At 40.8% G+C, this 20,397-nt stretch overlaps 1 protein-coding gene across 2 annotated transcripts in view; it reads left to right on the top strand.

Moving 5' to 3' along the window:
- Positions 1 to 20,397, top strand: part of NSG2 (neuronal vesicle trafficking associated 2) — a 101,411-nt gene that overhangs the window by 25,438 nt on the left and 55,576 nt on the right. The window contains exons 1-2 of one of the 2 annotated variants that reach the window (XM_023218964.1): positions 14,816 to 14,939; positions 15,806 to 15,956. In XM_023218964.1, the coding sequence (XP_023074732.1) occupies positions 15,828 to 15,956 (129 nt within the window). In that variant the 5' untranslated portion in view covers positions 14,816 to 14,939; positions 15,806 to 15,827. Of the gene's footprint in view, positions 1 to 14,815; positions 14,940 to 15,805; positions 15,957 to 20,397 lie in introns of those variants that run through there. The other variant, XM_023218965.1, reaches the window with a different exon arrangement.

Below are 20,397 nucleotides of genomic sequence, written 5' to 3'. Positions count from 1 at the left end.
ACCTAGCTATTAAGCCCTGCATGCATTAGCTATTTATATTGTTGTTCTCCCTCCCACTGTCCCCCCAACAGGCCCTGGTGTGTGTTGTTCCCCTCCTTGTGTCCATGTGTTCTCATTGTTCAGCTCCCACTTGTGAGTGAGAATATGCATTGTTTGGTTTTCCGTTCCTGTTTTAGTTTGCTGAGGATGATGGCCTCTAGCTTCATCTATGTCCCTGCAAAGGACATGATCTCATTCCTTTTTATAGCTGCATAGTATTCCATGGTGTATATGCACCACATTTTCTTAATCCAGTCTATCATTGATGGGCATTTGGGTTGATTTCATGTCTTTACTGTTGTGAATAGTGCTGCAATAAACATATGTGTGCATGTATCTTTATAATAGAATGATTTATATTCCTTTGGGTATATATTCAGTAATGGATTGCTGGGTCAAATGGTATTTCTGGTTCTAAATTCTTGAGGAATCACCACACCGTCTTCCACAATGGTTGAACTAATTTACATTCCCACCAATAGTATAAAAGCATTCCATTTCTCCACAGCCTTGCCAGCATCTGTTGTTTCTTGACTTTTTAATAATTGCCATTCTGACTGGCGTGAGATGGTATCTTGTTGTGGTTTTCATTTGCATTTCTCTAATGATCAATGATGTTGAGCTTTTTTTCATGTTTGTTGGTGGCATAAATGTCTTCTTTTGAGAAATGTCTGTTCATGTCCTTTGCCTACTTTTTGATGGGGTTGTTTTTTTCTTGTAAATTTGTTTAAGTTCCTTGTAAATTCTAGATATTAGACCTTTGTCAGATAGGTACATTACAAAATTTTTCTCCCATTCTGTAAGTTGTCTCTTCACTCTGATGATAGTTTCTTTTGCTATGCAGAAGTTCTTTAGTTCGATTCCATTTGTCAGTTTTTGCTTTTGTTGCAATCGCTTTTGGTGATTTCATCATAAAATCTTTGCCCATCCCTATGTCCTGAATGGTATTGCCTAGATTTTCTGCTAGGATTTTTATGGTTTTGGGTTTTACATTTAAGTCTTTAATCCATCTTGAGTTAATTTTCATATAAGGTGTAAGGAAGGGGTCCAGTTTTAGTTTTCTGCATATGGCTAGCCAGTTTTCCCAGTAGCATTTATTAAAATAGGGAATCCTTTCTCCATTGCTTGTTTTTGTCAAGTTTGTCGAAGATCAGATGGTTGTAGATGTGTGGTCTTATTTCTGAGATCTCCATTCTGTGCTATTGGTCCGTATGTCTGTGTTGATACCAGTACCATGGTGTTTTGCTTACTGTAGCCTTGTAGTATAGTTTTAAGTCAGGTATCATGATGTCTCCAGCTTTGTTCTTTTTGGCTAGGATTGTCTTTCTATATGGGTTCTTTTCTGGTTCCACATAAATTTTAAAGTAGTTTTTTCTAATTCTGTGAAGAATGTCAATGGTAGTTTGATGGAAATAGCATTGAATCTACAAATTACTTTGGGCAGTATGACCATTTTCATGATAATGATTCTTCCTAGCCAAGAGGATGCAATGTTTTTCCATTTGTTTGTGTCTTCTCTTATTTTCTTTAGCAGTGGTTTGTAGTTCTCCTTGAAGAGGTCTTTCACATCCCTTCTTATCTATATTCCTAGGTATTTTATTCTCTTTGTAGCAATTGTGAGTAGACATTTATTCATGGTTTCACTCTCTGCTTGTCTATTGTTGGTGTGTAGGGATGCTTGTGATTTTTGCACATTGATTTTTGTATCTGAGACTTTGCTGAAGTTGCTTATCAGCTTAAGGAGCTTTTGGGCTGAGATGATGGGGTTCTCTAGATATAGGATCATGTCTTCTGCAAACAGAGACAATGTGACTTCCTCTCTTCCTATTTGAATAGGCTTTTTTTCTTTCACTGGCCCAATTACCCTGGTCAGAACTTCCAATACTATGTTGAATAGGAGTGGTGAGAGAGGGTATCCTTTTCTTGTGCTGGTTTTCAAAGGGAATGCTTCCAGCCTTTGCCCATTCAGTATGATATTGGCTATGGGTTTGTCATACATGACTCTTACTATTTTGTGATATGTTCCACCAATACCTAGTTTATTGAGGGTTTTTAACATGAAGGAATATTGAATTTTATTGTAGGCCTTTTCTGTATATATTGAGATAATCATTTTTTTTTTTGTCATTAGTTCTGTCTATGTCAGAACTAATGTCAGAATTGACATTATGTCTATGTCATAATGTCATAGACATTATGTCTATGTCAGAACTGACATATGAACTATGTCAGATCATAGTTATTTCTTGTCTCCTGCTAGCTTTTGGATTTGTTTGCTCTTGTTTCTCTAGTTCTTTGAGTTGTGCTGTTAGGGTACCAATTTGGGATCTTTGTAACTTTCTGATGTGGGCATTTAGTGCTATAAATATCCCTCTTAACACTGCTTTAGCTGCATCCCAGAGATTTTGGTACATTGTCTCTCTGTTCTCTTTTTTTTTTTTTTTTGAGATGGAGTCTCGCTGTGTCGCCCAGGCTGGAGTGCTGTGGCGCGATCTTGGCTCACTGCAAGCTCTGCCTCCCGGGTTCACGCCATTCTCCCACCTCAGCCTCCGAGTAGCTGGGACTACAGGCGCCCGCCACCACGCCCGGCTAATTTTTTGTATTTTTAGTAGAGACGGGGTTTCACTGTGTTAGTCAGGATGGTCTCGATCTCCTGATCTCGTGATCCGCCCACCTTGGCCCCCCAAAGTGCTGGAATTACAGGCTTGAGCCACCACGCCCGGCTGTCTCTTTGTTCTCATTGATTTCAAAGCACTTCCTGATTTCTGCCTTAATTTCATTATTTACCCAAGAGTCATTCAGGAGCAGGTTGTTCAATATACATATAGTTATGTGGTTTTCAGTGAGTTTCTTAATCTGGAGTTCTAATTTGATTGCACTGTGGTCTGAGTGACTGCTTGTTGTGATTTCAGTTCTTTTACATTTGCTGAGGAGTGTTTTACTTCCAATTATGTGATCAATTATAGAGTAAGTGCCATGTGGCACTGAGAAGAATGTATATTCTGTTGTTTTGGGGTGTAGTGTTCTGTAGATATCTATTAGGTTTACTTGTCAAGAGCTGAGTTCAAGTCCTGAATATCCTTGTTAATTTTTTGTCTTGATGATCTAATAGTGACAGTGGGGTATTAAAGTCTCCCACTATTACCATGTGGGAGTCTAAGTCTCTGTAGATTTCTAAGAACTTGTTTTATGAATCTGGATTCTCCTGCATTGGGTGCATATGTATTTAGGATGGTTAGCTCTTCTTGTTGAATTGATTTCTTTACCATTATGTAATGCCCTTCTTTGTCTTTTTTGATCTTTGTTGGTTTAAAGTCTGTTTTGTCAGAAACTAGGATTGCAACTTCTGCATTTTCCTGCGTTTCATTTGCTTGGTAAATTTCTTTCATCCCTTTGTTTTGAGCCGTGTATGTCTTTGTACATGAGATGGGTCTCTTGAATACAGCACACTGATGGGTCTTGACTCTTTATTCAGTGTACCAGTCTGTCTTTTAATTGGGGCATTTATCCCATTTTTACTTAAGGCTAATGTTATGTGTGAATGTAAAATAAAAAGTGTTTTATTTCTCCTTTGCTTATGAAGGATAAGCTGGATATGAAATTCTGGGTTGAAATTTTTTTTCTTTAAGAATGTTGAATATCAGCCCTCACTCTCTTCTGGCTAGTAGGGTTTCTTCTGAGAGGTCCGCTGTTGTTAGTCTGATGGGCTTCCCTTTGTAGGTGACTTGGCCTTTCTCTTTGCTGCCCTTAACATTTTTTCCTGTATTTCAAACTTGGAGAATCTGATAATTATGTATCTTGGGGTTGATCTTCTCATGGAGTATCCTACTGGGGTTCTCTGTATTTCCTGAATTTGAGTTTTCACTTGTCTTGCTAGGTTGGGAAAGTTTTCCTGGATGATATCATGAAGTGTGTTTTCCACCTTGGTCCCATTCTCCCCTTCTCTTTCAGGTACTTCAATCAGTCATAGGTTTGGTCTTTTTACATAGTCCCATAGTTGTCAGAGGTTTTGTTCATTCCTTTTCACTCTTTTTTCTTTAATCTTGTCTGTCTGCCTTAATTCAGTAAAATAGTCTTCAATATCTGACATTCTTTCTTCCACTTGATTGATTCAGCTTTTGATACTTGTGTTTGCATCACAAAGTTCTCGTGCTATGTTTTTCAGCTCCATCAGGTCATTTATGTTCCTCTCTGAACTGGCTATTCTAGTTGGTGGTTCCTGTAACCTTTTATCATGGGTTTTTACCTTCTTTGCATTGGGTTAAAACATGTTCCTTTACCTCAGTGAAGTTTGTTATTACCCACCTTCTGAAATCTACTTCTGTCAATTCATCTATCTCATCCTCCATCCAGTTCTGTGCCTTTGCTAGAGAGATGTTGCAATCATTTGGAGGAGAATGATCTGGCCTTTTGAATTTTCATTGTTTTATCGTTGGTTCTTTCTCATCTTCATGAGTTTGTCTAGTTTCGATCTTTGAGGCTGCTGACCTTTGGATGAGATTTTTGGGGGGATGATTTTTGTTGATGCTGTTGTTGTTGCTTTCTGCTTGTTTGTTTTTCTTTCAGTAGTCAGGTCCCTCTTCTGTAGGGCTGCTGCAGTTTGCCAGGGGTTCATTTCAGGCCCTATTCATCTGGGTATCTCCCGCACCTGGAGATGTCACCCAAGGAGGCTGGAGAACAGCAAAGATGGGTGCTTGCCTTTTCTCTGGGATCTCTGATCTTGAGAGGCACCAACCTGATGCCAGTAGGAATGCTCCTATATAGGGTGTCTGGCAACCCCTGTTATGGGGTCTCACCCAGCTGGGGGGCATGGGAACCAGGACTCATTTAACAAAGCACTTTGGCTGTCCCTTGGTGGAGGGATAGTGCTGCATTAGGGGAGAAACTCACTTATCTGAGCTGCCTGGATTCCTCAGAACTAGCAGAAGGAAAGATTAAGTCTGCTGGTCCATGGAGACCATGGCCACCTCTCCTTCTAGAGGCTCAGGCCCAGGGAGATCAGAGCTCTGTCCCTAAGACCTTGGCTAGAGTTGCTGGAGTTCCTGGAGTTCCTGCAGGGAGGCGGAATGTGAGGAGTGAGGAGGAATGTGTCAGGGTCCAGCCTGAGAGACAGCATGGTCTGCAACAGCCAGTGTGCTGTGCTATGGGGAATACCTCTTGGGACCAAGCCATCCAGTCTCCTCAGCTCCAGCAGGGAAAAATCACTGGAGCTATAGCGATGGCTGCCGCCCTTCTCCCCAACCCTGGGAGTTCAGTGTCTTAGGCAGCTAGCAGCTGCAGCGATGGCTGCCAACCCTCCTCCAGGGAACTTGGTAGTCTTAGGTAGATTCCAGCTGAGTGGCTGTTGAGAACCTGTGTGGCTCTGTGATTGGGACCCAAGGCCCTGGTGGCATGGGCTCTCAAGTGGGATCTTCTGATTTGGGGTTGCACAGATCTGTGGAAAAAGCATGGTTTCCCAGGCTGGGTAGCATGCTCACTCACCACCTCCCTTGGCTGGGGGTGACTCCCCTTGCCCTGTGTGGCTCTCAGGTGGGCCAACACACCACCTTGCTTTTCATTTTTCTCTGTGGGTCATGCCAACCACCTAGTCAGTCCTGATGATAGAATATGGATACCTCGCTTGCCAGTGCAGGATTCTCATGCTGTGTTGGTTCTTCTCAGTGGGAGCCTCTGACCACTGCTAGTCAGCCATCTTGGCCCTGCCCACCCTTTTTTTTTTTTTTTTTTTTTTAAATTTGTTTCTTCCATTTAATCATGCTCCATTTCCTTCCCTGTGAAAATGAGCTCTTGGGAAGGAATCTAATAGATTAATTCACACAAAGGCTGATTAAATTAATTATGTGATCTCCAGGACTGTAATGCTAATGATTTTGAACATCCTTTAATGTGCTTATTTGCTATCTATTCATACTCTTTGATGAAGTATCCATCCAAGATTTTTGCCCACTTTTTAATAGTTTGTTTTTTTATTGTCAAATTATGAGGGTTCTTTACATATTCTGAATACAAGTCTGTTGTCAGGTACATTTGCAAATATTTTCTCCAAGTCTTTAGCTTGTCTTATTATTTTTTCTTGACAGTATCTTTGGCAAAACAAAAATCTTAAAGTTTGATGAACCCTAATTTATCAATCTTATCTTTTATAGATTTTGCATTTGGTGTCAAGTGTATCAACTATTTGCCTAACCCTAGGACCTGACATATTTTTTCCTATGATTTATTCCAAACATTTTAGTTGCATATTTCACTTTTAGATGTATAGTCTATATTTATATAAGATATGAGGTTTAGGTCAAAGCTCATTATTCAACATCATTTTAAAAAGACCATCTTTTCTCCACTGAATTGCATTTGTGCTATTGTCAAAAATCCATTGGCCATTATTTGTGTGGGTCTATTTTTGTGCTGTCTCATCTCTCCCATTAATTTATATGTCTATCCCATTGCCATTACAGTGCTGTATAAAATACTATAGTAAGCTTTATAGTAAGTCTTAAAATTGGATAGTGTGATTCGTTCAATTTTATTTTCTTTTTAAAAATAATTGTTTTGGTTATTATAGTTATTTTGCCTTTCTATATATATTTTGGAATAACCTTATCTACAAAAATTTCTGCCAGAGGTTAGAATTGAAAATTGACCCATTTTATGAAAATTGACCATAAAAATAGGTCAATTTTTATGGATTTGACATCATTACTATGTTGAATGTCCAATTAGTGAACTTGTTATTCTTCAATTACTTAGCCCTTTAGGATATTTCATAAGCATTTTGTAATTTTCGCTATACAGATCCTATATGTATTTTGCTAGATTTATAGCAAGGTTTTTTATTTTGGGGAACTATTGTAAATAGTATTGTAAAAAAATTTTGATTTCTATTTATTCATTTCTGGTAAATAGAAATATGATTGATTAAATTGTGCATATTCATATATTCATGAATGTTAAACCCACATATTAAATTGGTTCAAGATATTTAAAAAATACTTTTTTTTTATTGCAAACAATTATGTTCTCTACAAATAAAGACAGTTTTATTTTTTCCTCTCCAATCTGTATGCCTCTTATTAATTTTTCCTGCTTCATTGCACTGGCTAGTATAGTTCTAAATAAGAGTGATGAGAGTGTTCCTTTGTTTCACATATTAGGAGGAAGGCGTTTTGTCTTTTACCATTAAGTATAACATGATGTTAATTTTAAAATTATTTGCATAGATGGGGCTCTCACTATGTTGCTTAGGCTGGTTTCAAACTCCTGGCCTCAAGCGATCCTCCCACCTCTGCCTCCCAAAGTGCTGTGATTACAGGCATGAGCCATTATGCTTGGCCAAGTTTTATTTTATTTTTAAGATGTCCTTTATCAAGCTTAGTTTCCTTTTGTTCCAAGTTTGCTGAGAGTTTTTATTGTGAATGAACATAAATTTTATTAAATGTTTTTCTCTTCATCCGTTTTGCTCCTAGGATAAAGCCTATGGTGTATTATTCTTTTTGTCTGTTGCTGGATTTGATTTTCTAGTATTTTGTTGAAAAGTTTTGCACGTATATTCATGAGGCATATTGGCCTGTATTTTTCTTGTCTTGGACTGTCTTTGGTTTTGGTATGAAAGTAATGCTGGCCTCATAGAATAAATTGGGAACTGTTTATGTCTTCATCTGTTTTCTAGAAGAGATTGTATATAATTTTTTTTTTTTTTAAACATGTGTTCCCATGGTGAAACTGTCTGGTTTGAAGATTCCTTTTTGGGGGAAGATTTTTACTGCAAATTCAATTCCCTTAATAGTTAGGATTATCATTCGGATTACCATTTCGTCTTCAGTAAGTTTTGCTAGTAGTCTATGGTTTTTGAGAAATTGGCCCATTTAATCTACTTTATCAAATTTATGTACATAGCATGGTTTGTAGTAGTCTCTTACCCTTTTAATGTCTTCACGCTCTGTAGCGTTAGCGCCTCTTTCATTCACGAGATTAGTAATTTGTGTGTTCTGTCTTTCCTCTTTGTCAGTCTTTCTAGAGGTGTATCAAAGTTACAAATTTTTAAATTTAAATTTAAATTTTTTTGAAATAGAGTTTTGCTCTGTCACCGAGGCTGGAGTGCAGTGACTCTATCATAGCTCACTGCAGCCTCCACTTCTCTGGCTTGAGTGATTCTTCCACTTCAGCCTCCTGAGTAGCTGGGACTACAGGTATGTGCCACTATGCCTGACTAATTTTTAAATTTTTTTGTAGAGATGGGGTCTCCTATGGTGCCCAGGCTCATCTGGAACTCCTGGGCTCAAGTGATCCTCCTACTTTGGCCTTCCAAGGTTCTGGAATTACAGGCATGAGCCACTTTGCCCAGCCAAATTTACTAATCTTTTTAAAGAACCAGCTTTTGCCTTTGTTGATTAGCTCCATTGTGTTTCTGTTTTCAGTTATATTGATTTCTGCTGTTTATTATCTCTTTCCTTCTGTTTGCTTTGGGTTTATTTTGCTCTTTTTATTTCTGGGTGAAAAGTTAGATGATTTATTTGAAACCTTTCTTTTATAATACACACATTTAATGCTGCAAATTTTTCTCTCATTACTACTGAAGGTACACTCCTCAAATTTTGATATCTTTTTTTTTTCTTTTTTCTTTTTTTTCCTTTTTGTGGAGAACAGGGTCTCGCTGTATTACCCAGGCAGGTCTCGAACTCCTGGGCTCAAGCTATCCTCCCGCCTCTGCTTCCCTGAGAGCTGGGATTACAGGCATGAGCCACCGCGCCCGGCCAAATTTTGATGTCTTGTGTTTTCATTTTTGTTCCGTTGAACATGTTTTCTCATTTTTCTTGAGACTTTCTTTTTGATATATGAATTATTTTGAAGAATGTTGTTTAACTTCTGTTTGGAGACTTTCCTGTTACTATTCTGTCATTGATTTTTGGTCTAATTCCATTATAATCAGAGAATAGTTTTTTGTATTATCTCAATTTTAATTTTTTTCAAGTTTGTTTTATAACTCGGATGTGGTCTATCTTGGTATGTGTTCAATGTGCACTAAAAAAAATGTTTATTCTCCTGTTTTGGGTGAATTATTCCATAAATGTCAGTTAAATCCAGTTAATTGGTGATGTTCTGTTCTTCTATAGCAGTGGTTCTCAACTGAGAATGATTTTCCCCCCTTCCCCCAGGGGACATTTGTCAGTGTCTGGAGACCTTTTTGATAATCATAGCTTAGGAGGAGATGCTGGTGGCATCTGGTAGTTAGAAACAGAGATGCTGCTAAGCATCCTGCAATACACAGAACAGCCTTACCCCACAGCTCTCACCATAATTATCCAGTCCAAAATGGTAATATTCCTGAATTTTTTGTTTGCCCTATCAGTCAATTAAAGACAGAGAAGTATTGGAGATTCCAACTACAATTGCAGTTTTGTCTATTTCTCTTTTTAGTTTTGTCAGGTTTTGGTCCATACATTTTGAAGCTTTGTTATTAGGTTCATACGCATTTAGGATTGTTATGTCTTCTTAGCGAAGTGACCTTTTATCATGTGTAATGTCCCTCTTTATCTCTCTCTTCTTTGCTGTGGATGGTTTGTTTAATATTAATATAGCTACTCCAGCTTTCTTTTGGTCAATGTTACGTTGGTGTATCTTGTTTCATCCCTTTACTGTTTTTTTTTTTTTTTTGGTTGTCAAATGATCCTTCATTTAAATATTTTCCTTTGCAGTTGTTAACTAGCTGGACATTCCACTATGCCATTGTCAATGTCATCTATGATGTCACGAGGGTGGTAGCCATCAATAGTGCAGTCCACCAGTTGGTGGACAGTCTCCAGGAGCTCTTTAAGGGTTCCAGAGAGTTCTCTAGCTAAATGTCAGTGCTGCATTGGGAAATGCTGACAATTGCAACAAAAATGATATTTCCACTCTGCTTACTTTTATTTATTCATTTTATTTTATTTTATTTTTTGCTGCTTTCTGTCTCAGAGTGATTCTTGGAGAACTTTGATGATAGTGCAGAGGCAGAATGTACCACCTCCATCTGAGCCTGCATGTTCTGAATGGTTCATTTCACTGTAATCCTCAGGGTCTTCTAGTAACTAGCTTTCTTGGCAATGTCATCACCAGTATTTATTTGGAGACAGATCCATGAAGTTGATCTCAGGGGTCAGGGCAGGCCTGACACTGACTTCCCCACCAGTGTACCTCAGGTATACAACTTTGATCTTGGTGTGCTTGAACCTGAACGGCATGGAAGAGGCGGCTGGTGTTAGATGAAATCAGATGCTGCATGACAGAAGGAGGTTGCACTTTGTCTTCCTCTGAGCTGAAAGTCCAGAGTCCATACTTTTACTTTGAATCTACTTACATTTTTACATTTGAAGTGAATTTCTTGTTGACAGCATATATTTGGTTTGTGTTTTTTCTCCATTTTGACAAACTTTTTAATTAGTTTGTTTAGCCCACTTACATTTAATGTAATTACTGATATGTCCGAAGTCTACTATTCCATCATTTGTTTTGTTGTCCCCTAATTTTTTTTTGTTCCTCTCCTTTTCCTTTTCTGCCTTCTTTTGGAACTTTTTTTGTATCCCATTTGATCTATTGCATTTTGACTATATCTCTTTGTATATTTTTGGTTGCCCTAGAGATTACAATAGACAAATTTAACTTTGCATAGTTTAGTTAGAATAAATACTTTTGCCACTTCAAGTAGAATGTAGAAACATTCCCACCATATTGGTCCCTTTAGCCTCAATTCTTTATATTGCAGTTGTCTTATATATTACTCTACATACATTGAATACCTCATCAGAAGATGTTATAACTACTTATTTTCAACTACAAATGTGTTTTTGTTTTCAACTACAAACATATTTTAAAGAACTCCAGGCCAGGCATAGGTGGCTCATGCCTATAATCCCAGTGCTTTGGGAGGCCAAGGCAGTGGGATCACTTGAGGCCAAGAGTTTGAAGTTGCAGTGATCTATAATAGGATTGTGCCACTGCACTCCAGTGGGGGTGACAGAGCGAGACTCTGTCTCTTAAAAAAAAAGACCGTTACATAGCAGAAAAATAGTCTATTATACTATAATAGTCTATTATACTAAGAACCTCTCACAGTAATGTAACTATAATTTATAAAAATCTATTGTGTATTTCAAAATAGCTGGAAGAAGAAAAAATAGGACCTCGCCAACCAGGAGAAAATTTCCCATATCCCTTCAGCCCTCTGTTTCTTCCTGCAGCTTCTCTCCTGGCCTCACATATCAGGAGACCTGAATTTCCCACTGTCTTGAGACAGGCTTGGGCCTTACTAAATTCAATACTGCTGGCTTCAAATTATTTTTTTTAAACTTTGCTTTTAATTAACATAATAATTGTACATATGTATGGAGGATGGTGTGATGTTTTGATACATGTATACATTCATTTTTTTTTTTTTTTTTTGAGATGGAGTCTTACTCTGTTACCCAGGCTAGAGTGCAGTGGCATGATCTCTGCTCCCTGCAATCTCCACTTCCCAGGTCCAAGTGATTCTCCTGCCTCAGCCTCCCGAGTAGCTGGGATTTACAGGCACCTGCCACCAAGTCTGGCTAATTTTTGAATTTTTAGTGGAGACGGGGTTTCACCATATTGACCAGGCTGGTCTTGAATTCCTGACCTCAGGTGATCTGCCTGCCTTGGCCCCCCCCAAAGTGCTGGGATTACAGGTGTAAGCCACCAATGGGCCCGGCTGATACATGTGTACATTCTATGGTGACCAAATCAGGCTATTTTGCATGTCCATCTCATTTATTTACCATCTCTTTGTATGAGAACATTCAAAATTATTTTAGCTCTTTTAAAAATATACAATACAATATTGTTAACCATAGTTACCCTACTGTGCAATGTAACAGCATAATTTATTCCTCCTGTCTAACTGTAACTTTGTACCCCTGGACCAATGTACCCCTGGACCAATCTCTAACCCTTCTTGCCTGCTCCCTACTGTCTCCAGCCACTGGTAAGCACTATTCTACTCTTTACTACTATGTGATTAACTTTTTTTTTTTTTTTAAGATTTCACATTAGTGAGATCATGCAGTATTTGTCCTTCTGTACCTGGCTTATTTCATTTTACAGAATGTCCAGGTTCATCCATGGACATAATTTATTTTTTTTGTGGCTGCATAGTATTCCACTGTGTGTGTGTGTGTGTGTGTGTGTGTGTGTGTGTGTGTGTCTATATATATATATATAGAGAGAGAGAGATCAGCTTTTTAAAAACCATTTATTTGTTGGATGCACACTTGGGTTGAATATTGAATATTAAATAATTGGCTATTGTGAATAGTGCTGTCATAAACATGAGAGTACAAATATCTCTTTGACATACTGGCTTCCTTTCCTTTAAATGAACATCCAGTAGTGGAATTGCTGTATCATATGGTAGTTCTATTTTTAATTTTTTTGAGGAACCTCCACACCGTTCTTCATAATGGCTGTACTAATTTACATTTGCACTAACAGTATATATTAATTCCTCTTTCTCCACATTCATGACAGCATTTGTTGTTTTTGTCTTTTAATGATAGCCATTGTAATTGGGGCAAGGTGATATCTCATTGTAGTTTTGATTTGCATTTCCCTGATGATTAGGGACATTGAGCACTTTTTCATATACATGTTAGCCATTTGTATGTCTTCTTTAGAGAAATGTCTGTTCAGGTATTTTGCCATTTTTTTTTTTTGTTGTTGTTGCTGTTGAGACAGTCTCACTCTGTCACCCAGGCTGGAGTGCAATGGTGTGTTCTCAGCTCATTGCAACCTCTGCCTCACAGGTTCAAGCGATTCTCCTGCCTCAGCCTCCTGAGTAGCTGGGATTACAGGCACCCGCCACCACGCCTGGCTAATTTTTGTATTTTTAGTTGAGACGAGGTTTCACCATGTTGGTCAGGCTGGTCTCAAACTCCTGACCTTGTGATCCACCCACCTCAGCCTTCCAAAGTGCTGGGATTACAGGCGTGAGCCACCGTGCCTGGCTGCCAATTTTTAAATCAGATTTCTTTTTTTTTTTGGCTGTTGAGTTGTTTGAGTTTCTTATATATTCTGGGTATTAACCACTGGTCAGATGCATAGTTTGCAGATATTTTCTTCCATTTTGTAGGTTGTCTCTTTAGTCTGTTAATTATGTCCTTTGCTGTGCAGAAGCTTGGCTTGGAATTATTAAAAGTGTGATTTCTACATATTAATCAATCACAAGACATGTCAAAGGGAATTTCTTTTTCCTCTGGAGGCAGCAATAACAGGATTAACTACAAGCGTTCATAATTGACTCCACGTGGTTGTCCACATGTGCTGTCACAATGATTGCACCTGAAAAATCATCTAGGTCTTTGGAAAGAAGAGAATGGAGGACTAACATTTATTGGGACACTCCCATTTCATATATATGCATACTTCTACTAATATAGCCCTGTGCAGCTCAGATGTGCTAGCCCTTGTTGTCTCAGAAAATCTCTCTCTCTCTCCCCCGCCACCTCTCTCCCTCTCCACACATGCCCCTCTCCACGTTTCATTACTGAACAGTATATATAATACATAAGTTTTCTCCTGACCTTTTAGCTAGTAGAGTGTGTGCTCAGCACATGAGCACTAACTAGGGTGACCTAACAATTTATCAGATAAACTAGAATACTTTTGAAAGCAAAAGGGGACCCTATTACAAATGCCAAGACAGCTGGGCCTCATGAAGTGCATCATAAACAGCACTGCAGCTGGGAATGAACAACCATCAGTGGCTTGAACCGCAGCTTAGTGAAGACAGTGGCAACAGCCTTGACCTCAGAGGATTTGAAGAGAATCTATGCGCAATAGAGGGATGAAATAATTCAGCCATTCAGAACCTTGTCCCTAAGTAATAAAGGGTTTCTTTGAGCACAATCTCTTCTCCTATTTACATTCACTCTGCAAGAGAGATATTATTATTCTTACACCAGAGATAAGGAAATGGAGGTTTAAAGAATGAATGCAAAATGTCCAAAATCCATACAGCCAGAATTTGGTAGAGAAGACAGTAGGACTTGGCCCTCTCTGATTCCAGACACCAACTTGGAAGCCATATAATGTCCTGGGCTGGATGCAAATTTTGGTGGCCACCGATCAGCTTTCAAATTCCAGCTCTGGTTACCTTGGCTGACCTGTATGATCAGAGTACAATGTTGAATGTAGCAGCAAATGTGAATACAGTGCTTGCCATAGTCGCTGCTCTGAGCTAAATGCTTTCCCTATGCTATCCCATTTCATGCTTTGTACTAACCCCATCATGTATGTACTATTAGAAACCCCATTTTGCAAATGAGGGAAATAGTCTGAAAGAGGCTGGAAAAGTGCCCACTGCATGAAAGATACACAATAAACATATTTCCCTTCTGTCCTGACCACGGGGTCAGAGCACAGTAGAGGTCTTGAACCATTCTGTGTTTTATGATATTGTTCTGGGAGGTCTTAGGAGGCGATCTCTTCCCAATGAATGTGCCTGCTTTTCCAGTTTTTCCAAAGACTCAAGGATTACTTACTATATGGTGCTTATTATTATTATTATTATTATTATTTTTGATTTGGCCAAAATCCCTCCCACTTTCTTGAAACCATTTTGCCCCATGCAGTGGTTGTGGTCATGCATAAGAAACAGCAGGTGGTGCCAGATGACAGATGGTGTGGGAGCGCGTTCCCCGGTAGGAGGGGGCGCGAGCGAGCAAGCAGGCAGGCAGCTGCCAGGAGCTCTTCCCCGCTCGCTCACGCCTGCTCTCAGAAGCTCCGATCCAGACGCACGCGAGGCGCTGTCCTTTCAGCACCACAATCTCGGGCTGAGGAGGGAGGACTCCTGGCCGTCCTCCTCCTCTTCAAATTGGCTTGAATCTGCTTTGACCCCCCAAGAGTGCAGCACAGTAAGTAGGCATTTGTTTTTGCTATAACCACTCCCCAATATCTTCCAAAGCCTTTCACCCCCACAACAACCCTGTTTTGTTTAAACGTTCCATCAGCAGGATTGAGAGAAGAAATTCAGTTGTGTTGAGCTTCTGGGGGTGGGAGGGGAGCACCATTAGACTTCTAAGGGATCTGGAGATGAATAAATGTTATTTGTTTATTTGGTTGGCAATCCTGCAATATGGGAGCTGCTAACTTTCCGTGGAACCAAAAAAAATGGCCCTTCACTATTGAGGAAATGGAGGCATTCCATGGCTGAATAACAGGATCAGGTTCAAGCTAGCCTTTTTTTTTGTTTTTATTTTAGGAAATTGCACCTCATGTACAATCCACATATGATGTAACAGGGTACACACTGAGATATTGAATGTATTTATTGTGTTTTAGGGTATTACTGATTGAAAAACCAACATAATAGAATAGCATCCAGAGTGGTGAGGTGAAATTTATCATACTGCAGGGGGGATGGTATAATAGGACTTCATTTTGCACTAAGTATAATCTTTTTACTGGCATTGTGTGAACACTTTAGCTCTAAAAGTATATTTGTTTTACACTTTTTTTTGTGTGTGTAGGTTTAGGATTTTCCTTGAATTCCTTAAATTTGAGTGCTGTTGAACCCCATGGGAAGGTGGCATGTTTTGATGATTGAAGTTTTATTGGACAGTGGGAATCATGTCAGGAAATCTAGTGGAAGATCAATGACTGATCGCAGATTGAAAGCCCCTCGAGTGGAGCTTTTGAGGACAGTGCTGTTTTCTCTGTCGTCAGCCCTCTCTTTCTGCCTCACCTCCTGCTGTAACCAGAATCCCACTGCTTGCCTTAGGTCTGGAAAGAAAGGCGTAAGGATGGTGAAGCTGAACAGTAACCCCAGCGAGAAGGGAACCAAGCCGTCTTCAGTTGAGGATGGCTTCCAGACCGTGCCTCTCATCACTCCCTTGGAGGTTAATCACTTACAGCTGCCTGCTCCAGAAAAGGTAAAGCAGGTGCTCTTGCTCTCATTAGTCCCCAGGATCCCCCCATCTCAGGAAATAAAGCAGCAAAAAATTCCACCCCCCAAACCCTTTCATCCCCTTATCTGCCAAATGTGCTCCCTTTCTTGTAAAATGTAGTTATTCCTTCCAGAGCCGAGACATCTCTTGTGTTATTTCAGATTTACGGTAAGTGTTTATTCATTTTTTGTTCATATCTGCATAAATGGGCAAGCAAATTGATCTTTCCTTGTTAAAGTTTTCTTACAGTTGGTGAATACTAATAAGCTTCTAGATGGTGACAGAAAATTCATCTTGATTATTTTGGGAAGGTCTTTCAAAAATTGACAGGTATAGATTTGAGGACAGAGGATTGGATTCACTCCAGCAAGCATTCAGTTTGCACCTGCTTAGACCCTGTCCCTATACTAGGAGTTGGTTATAAAAAGACAAAATTACAAAGTCCTTTTCTAGTATGACAGTTTAATCTACTTCATCCTGGTAAATGTTATACCTGAGCATTACAAAGATTGTGAGGGTGCACAGGTGGAAACAACTAAATTCTGTTGGGGTGGAGAGGGTTTGGGAATGGGGCTGAGAGGACAGGTTAGGCAAACTGCAGAGGAGAGCATTTGAATTAGGCTTGTAAAGGTGAGAAAAAATCTTCCTGGCAGACCATGGATTGGGCAAAGGAAGGCATTTTTAAGGCAAAGCATGGAGAGCTTTGGGGGAGCAGCATGACCGCAGGAGAGTGTCTTTTGGGGAGGCGTGGCTGGAAATGAGTGACTGGCTGATGGCACATCTCCTGACATGGGAGTAGTCCATGAAGAATGGAGGTGGGCATTCACACAAAGAGGGGGTGGGGGTTATGGACACGGAAGGGAGAAACAGTATCATTTAAGGTCCACCTGGGACAACCTGGGGTTTTATTATGTGAGCTTTTGTACACAGTAAGGGAGAGACTTGGAGGCCAATGATGGAGTTCCCTGACTGAAGAGCGAACAATGGATCATTCCATCTGTTTGATTCCCCATTGGCATCTGCAGGAGGGCATTGTGTGTCTTAACCAATTGGCTTCAACCAATCAACAGAAGAGGAGCCAAAGCTAGATAAAGGGGCTGCTGATTGGCCAGGGGTTGAATCGTTTGTTTTGAAAGTGCAGAGATTGTCAATAGGAGAACGTGCAAGGGTGGGGTGGCTGACAGAGAGAATTCTTAAGAGCCATCCTAAGGAACTGATAAAGCCTTTAAAGATAAATTCTGAACAGGTAACTAACACTAAAGAGATGAGAAGGGGCAGTATTAATAGAGTACCTGCTACATGTGTATCAGAGCTTCTTGGTTTTGAACTGCATATTAGAATCACCTGGGGAGATTTTGGAACTCTTGCTTTCTAGGCCACACCTCAGAACAACTGTATCAGAGTCTCTGAGAGTGAGACCCGGGCATTAATATGAATGAAATCTCCCAGGTGGCTCCTGCATGCAGCCAAAGTTGAGGACCATTGTTTTAGATGCTCATTAACCCTGGGAGTCAGGGATTATTCATTCATATTTATAGATGAAAATTTGGTGAGTTATCTAAGCTCACAGAAGGAGTAAGTAGAAATGTTGGAGTTCGAACCCAGATATAAGTTGTAGTTAGTAGGAGAAGGGAGGGATATTCTCTTGGGGATTTGTGAGGCCAACAGCTATAGCCTTGCAGATCTGCATGTCTCTAAGAGGTGTGCAAAGAAAAGGGATTGTGGTGAGGTCATCTCTCCCCTAGCCTTCTACATGCCTGCAGGTCATCTAGAGATTATCATGGTCTCTGTACACCGCCCCCCCCCACACTTAGGCTCCCACCCACCTCCCAGGGCTTTATTCTTTCAATGAGAGAGGAGGCAGGTCTGATAACCACTGAGTATCCAGTCCAGGTGTACCAGAAACTGTCCCAAAACCTGACAGATAATGCATTGTCTCTCATGGTGGGCCTGCAAGCATGCAAGGGGAAGTCAATTATCCTGAAAGATCCAGGGGACCCAGTTTGACACTCTGATTGTCACCACACAGTCTTTCACCAGGGCAGCCTCAGTTTCCTGTTTTGTGATATGGGGAGGATCACAGCTACCTCACAATGGTCAGAACAAAGTTAGATGTGGCCTCATATATAAAGTGCCTGGTAAAAACCTATAAGAGTATAATGTCACTATTTTTCAGGTGCTTCCTAAATTCTTGATGCTAAGCTATATGCGTGCGCGTGCGCGCGCGTGCACAAACACACACACACTCACTCACTCATACATGCACGCGATTTTCTTTCTTCTTCTCAGGAGTTAATAAGCCCCAGTGAGGGAGTACCTACTTTGGTCTGAATTTTACAGAAACTCAGACACAGAGGGGTAAAGTAGCTCCCCACAGCAAACAGCTGGGAAAGCATCCTGGATGTAGAGCCCAGGCGATGCTGTTCCAGAACCTTCCACCTCAGCAGGATGAGAAGTGAGCTGGCCTGGGAGTCCCCACGTGTGGTCTGTGGCTCAAGCTCAGCCACTGACCCACAGTGCAGTCCATTCCCCTCTTTCAGGTCTGTCTTCTCTGAGTGGGGAATTGTATTATCAGTTTTCTGTGCTAATATTTAGATTTTACAATCTTTACAAGAGTAATTACATTTTTTCCCCGATATGAGAACAGTAAATGTTAAAAGTAAATATGGCTGAAGAAGCCAGAGGCCCTCTAAATGCTTAGAATAGTGTCCAGATGACCAGCAAGGACTCTGAAGCCACCTCTTTAGGTGGGTTCAAATCCCACTCCAACTCTTACCAGCCTGCTTTGGCCAAGAACTTGGAGAGTAGTTTCTTAAGTTGCCTCAGCCTCAGTCTTCTAGTGCATAGAATGGGGATGCTGATTTTGGGACTCACCTCACAGGACTTTTGTAGAGGAGGCAGAACGAGCCCTGACACAGCTGTCAGCCCTTTGGTTAGGCTCTGGTCAGATGGTGAGTATTTGAAGCTAAGATGGTTATCAGAAAGAAGGATATTTGACCCCAATGTCAGATCATGGCTTTTCTTTTTGAAAATGTAAAATACAGAGTGTGCTTGTAATACTGAAAGTCAGTATTCTAAGTATCCTTTAGTAGTATGAAATCTGAATTTAGAGAGAACAGCGTCTGGAGGCTAGCTGGAGTCCTCTCGTGGAACATGTCTGAAGACTTGATCTGGGCTAAGGAGGGGACTATGCAGGGCATTCAGATTATTTCAGTTAATCTTCCCAGCAGCCTTGTAAGGTGGGTCTCAGTGCCCCCATTTCACTGATGAGGAAACTGAGGTTCAGGGCAATATAATGGCCTGCCTAAGCTTTACAGATGAAGAGTGGAAAGACTGGGATTGGAAGTGTACTTGATGTTCCAGCATTTTTTCTGCATTGCACTGGCTTCAGTAAGAAGTCTCTCATTCTGGGAGAGTGCTTCCTCAAACTCTAGGCTCCCTCATCCGTGGCTGCACCTGCCTTTTAAGCCCTCCCCCTGGCAGGCTTCTGGACCTGGAAGGGACCTGGGCTGGTCCCCCAGACAGAACACCAGAGGCTCCAGTGCTCGCTCCCTGCCTGGTGCTGGAGAGACTGATTGCCTTGAGGAGGAGTGCCAGGCTCCTGAGTGGCCTCCTGCTTCTCTCTTTCATGGAACTCAGTCCTCCACATTGCCTCCAAGCCTTCCCAGGTCTGTACCTGGGTCCCTCTCCCGTGGAAACCTTCCTCATCTCCTCACCCCACAAGATCTCTTCCTTGAATCCTGACCTTGCCACTCCAGCTCCTTCACCACCTGGCCTGCTGGCCTCCATTCTTTTCACTCCCATGTTGTGCCTCAAATATCAGCGTGCCAGACCTACCTGGAGCAGCGGTGCTCCAGGGAGGTGGTTCTGTCTCCCTCGGGGACAGTTAGCAATGTCTGGAGACATTTTTCATTGTCATAACTAGAGGGAGGATTCTACTGGCATTTTATGAGTGGACGCCGTGCTGCTAAATATCCTACAGTATACAGGACACACCAGTCCTGCCCCTAGGAAGAATTATCCTGCCCCAAATGTCAACAGCGTCAAGACTGGGGAACCCTGCCCTAGACTCTCGCACACTCCCCAGGATGTTCCATGCCTTCTCCTTCATGAACATGCCATTCCTTTTGCCCAGAATGCCCTTATGGCTCCTTTGCTTGTGTGATGTCAGTATTCATCTTTCTAAACCCAATTCGGAAAGCAACTCTCCTGAATGCCTTCCTCGACCACCGATAAGTAGAGCTGTAGTTGTACTTATCACCCTGGGAGGTATTCATTTATTCATCATCTATCTATCTATCCATCCACCAATCCATCCATCCATCTCCCCATCCATTCATCATCCACCCATCCATCCATCCATCTCCCCATCCATTCATCATCCACCCATCCATCCATCCATCTCCCCATCCATTCATCATCCACC

Source organism: Piliocolobus tephrosceles, chromosome 4 (genome assembly GCF_002776525.5).
Source record: "Piliocolobus tephrosceles isolate RC106 chromosome 4, ASM277652v3, whole genome shotgun sequence".
NCBI classification, from domain to species: domain Eukaryota; kingdom Metazoa; phylum Chordata; class Mammalia; order Primates; family Cercopithecidae; genus Piliocolobus; species Piliocolobus tephrosceles.
Note: the sequence above shows the minus strand (reverse complement) of the source record. Positions and strands in the feature narration are given on the sequence as shown.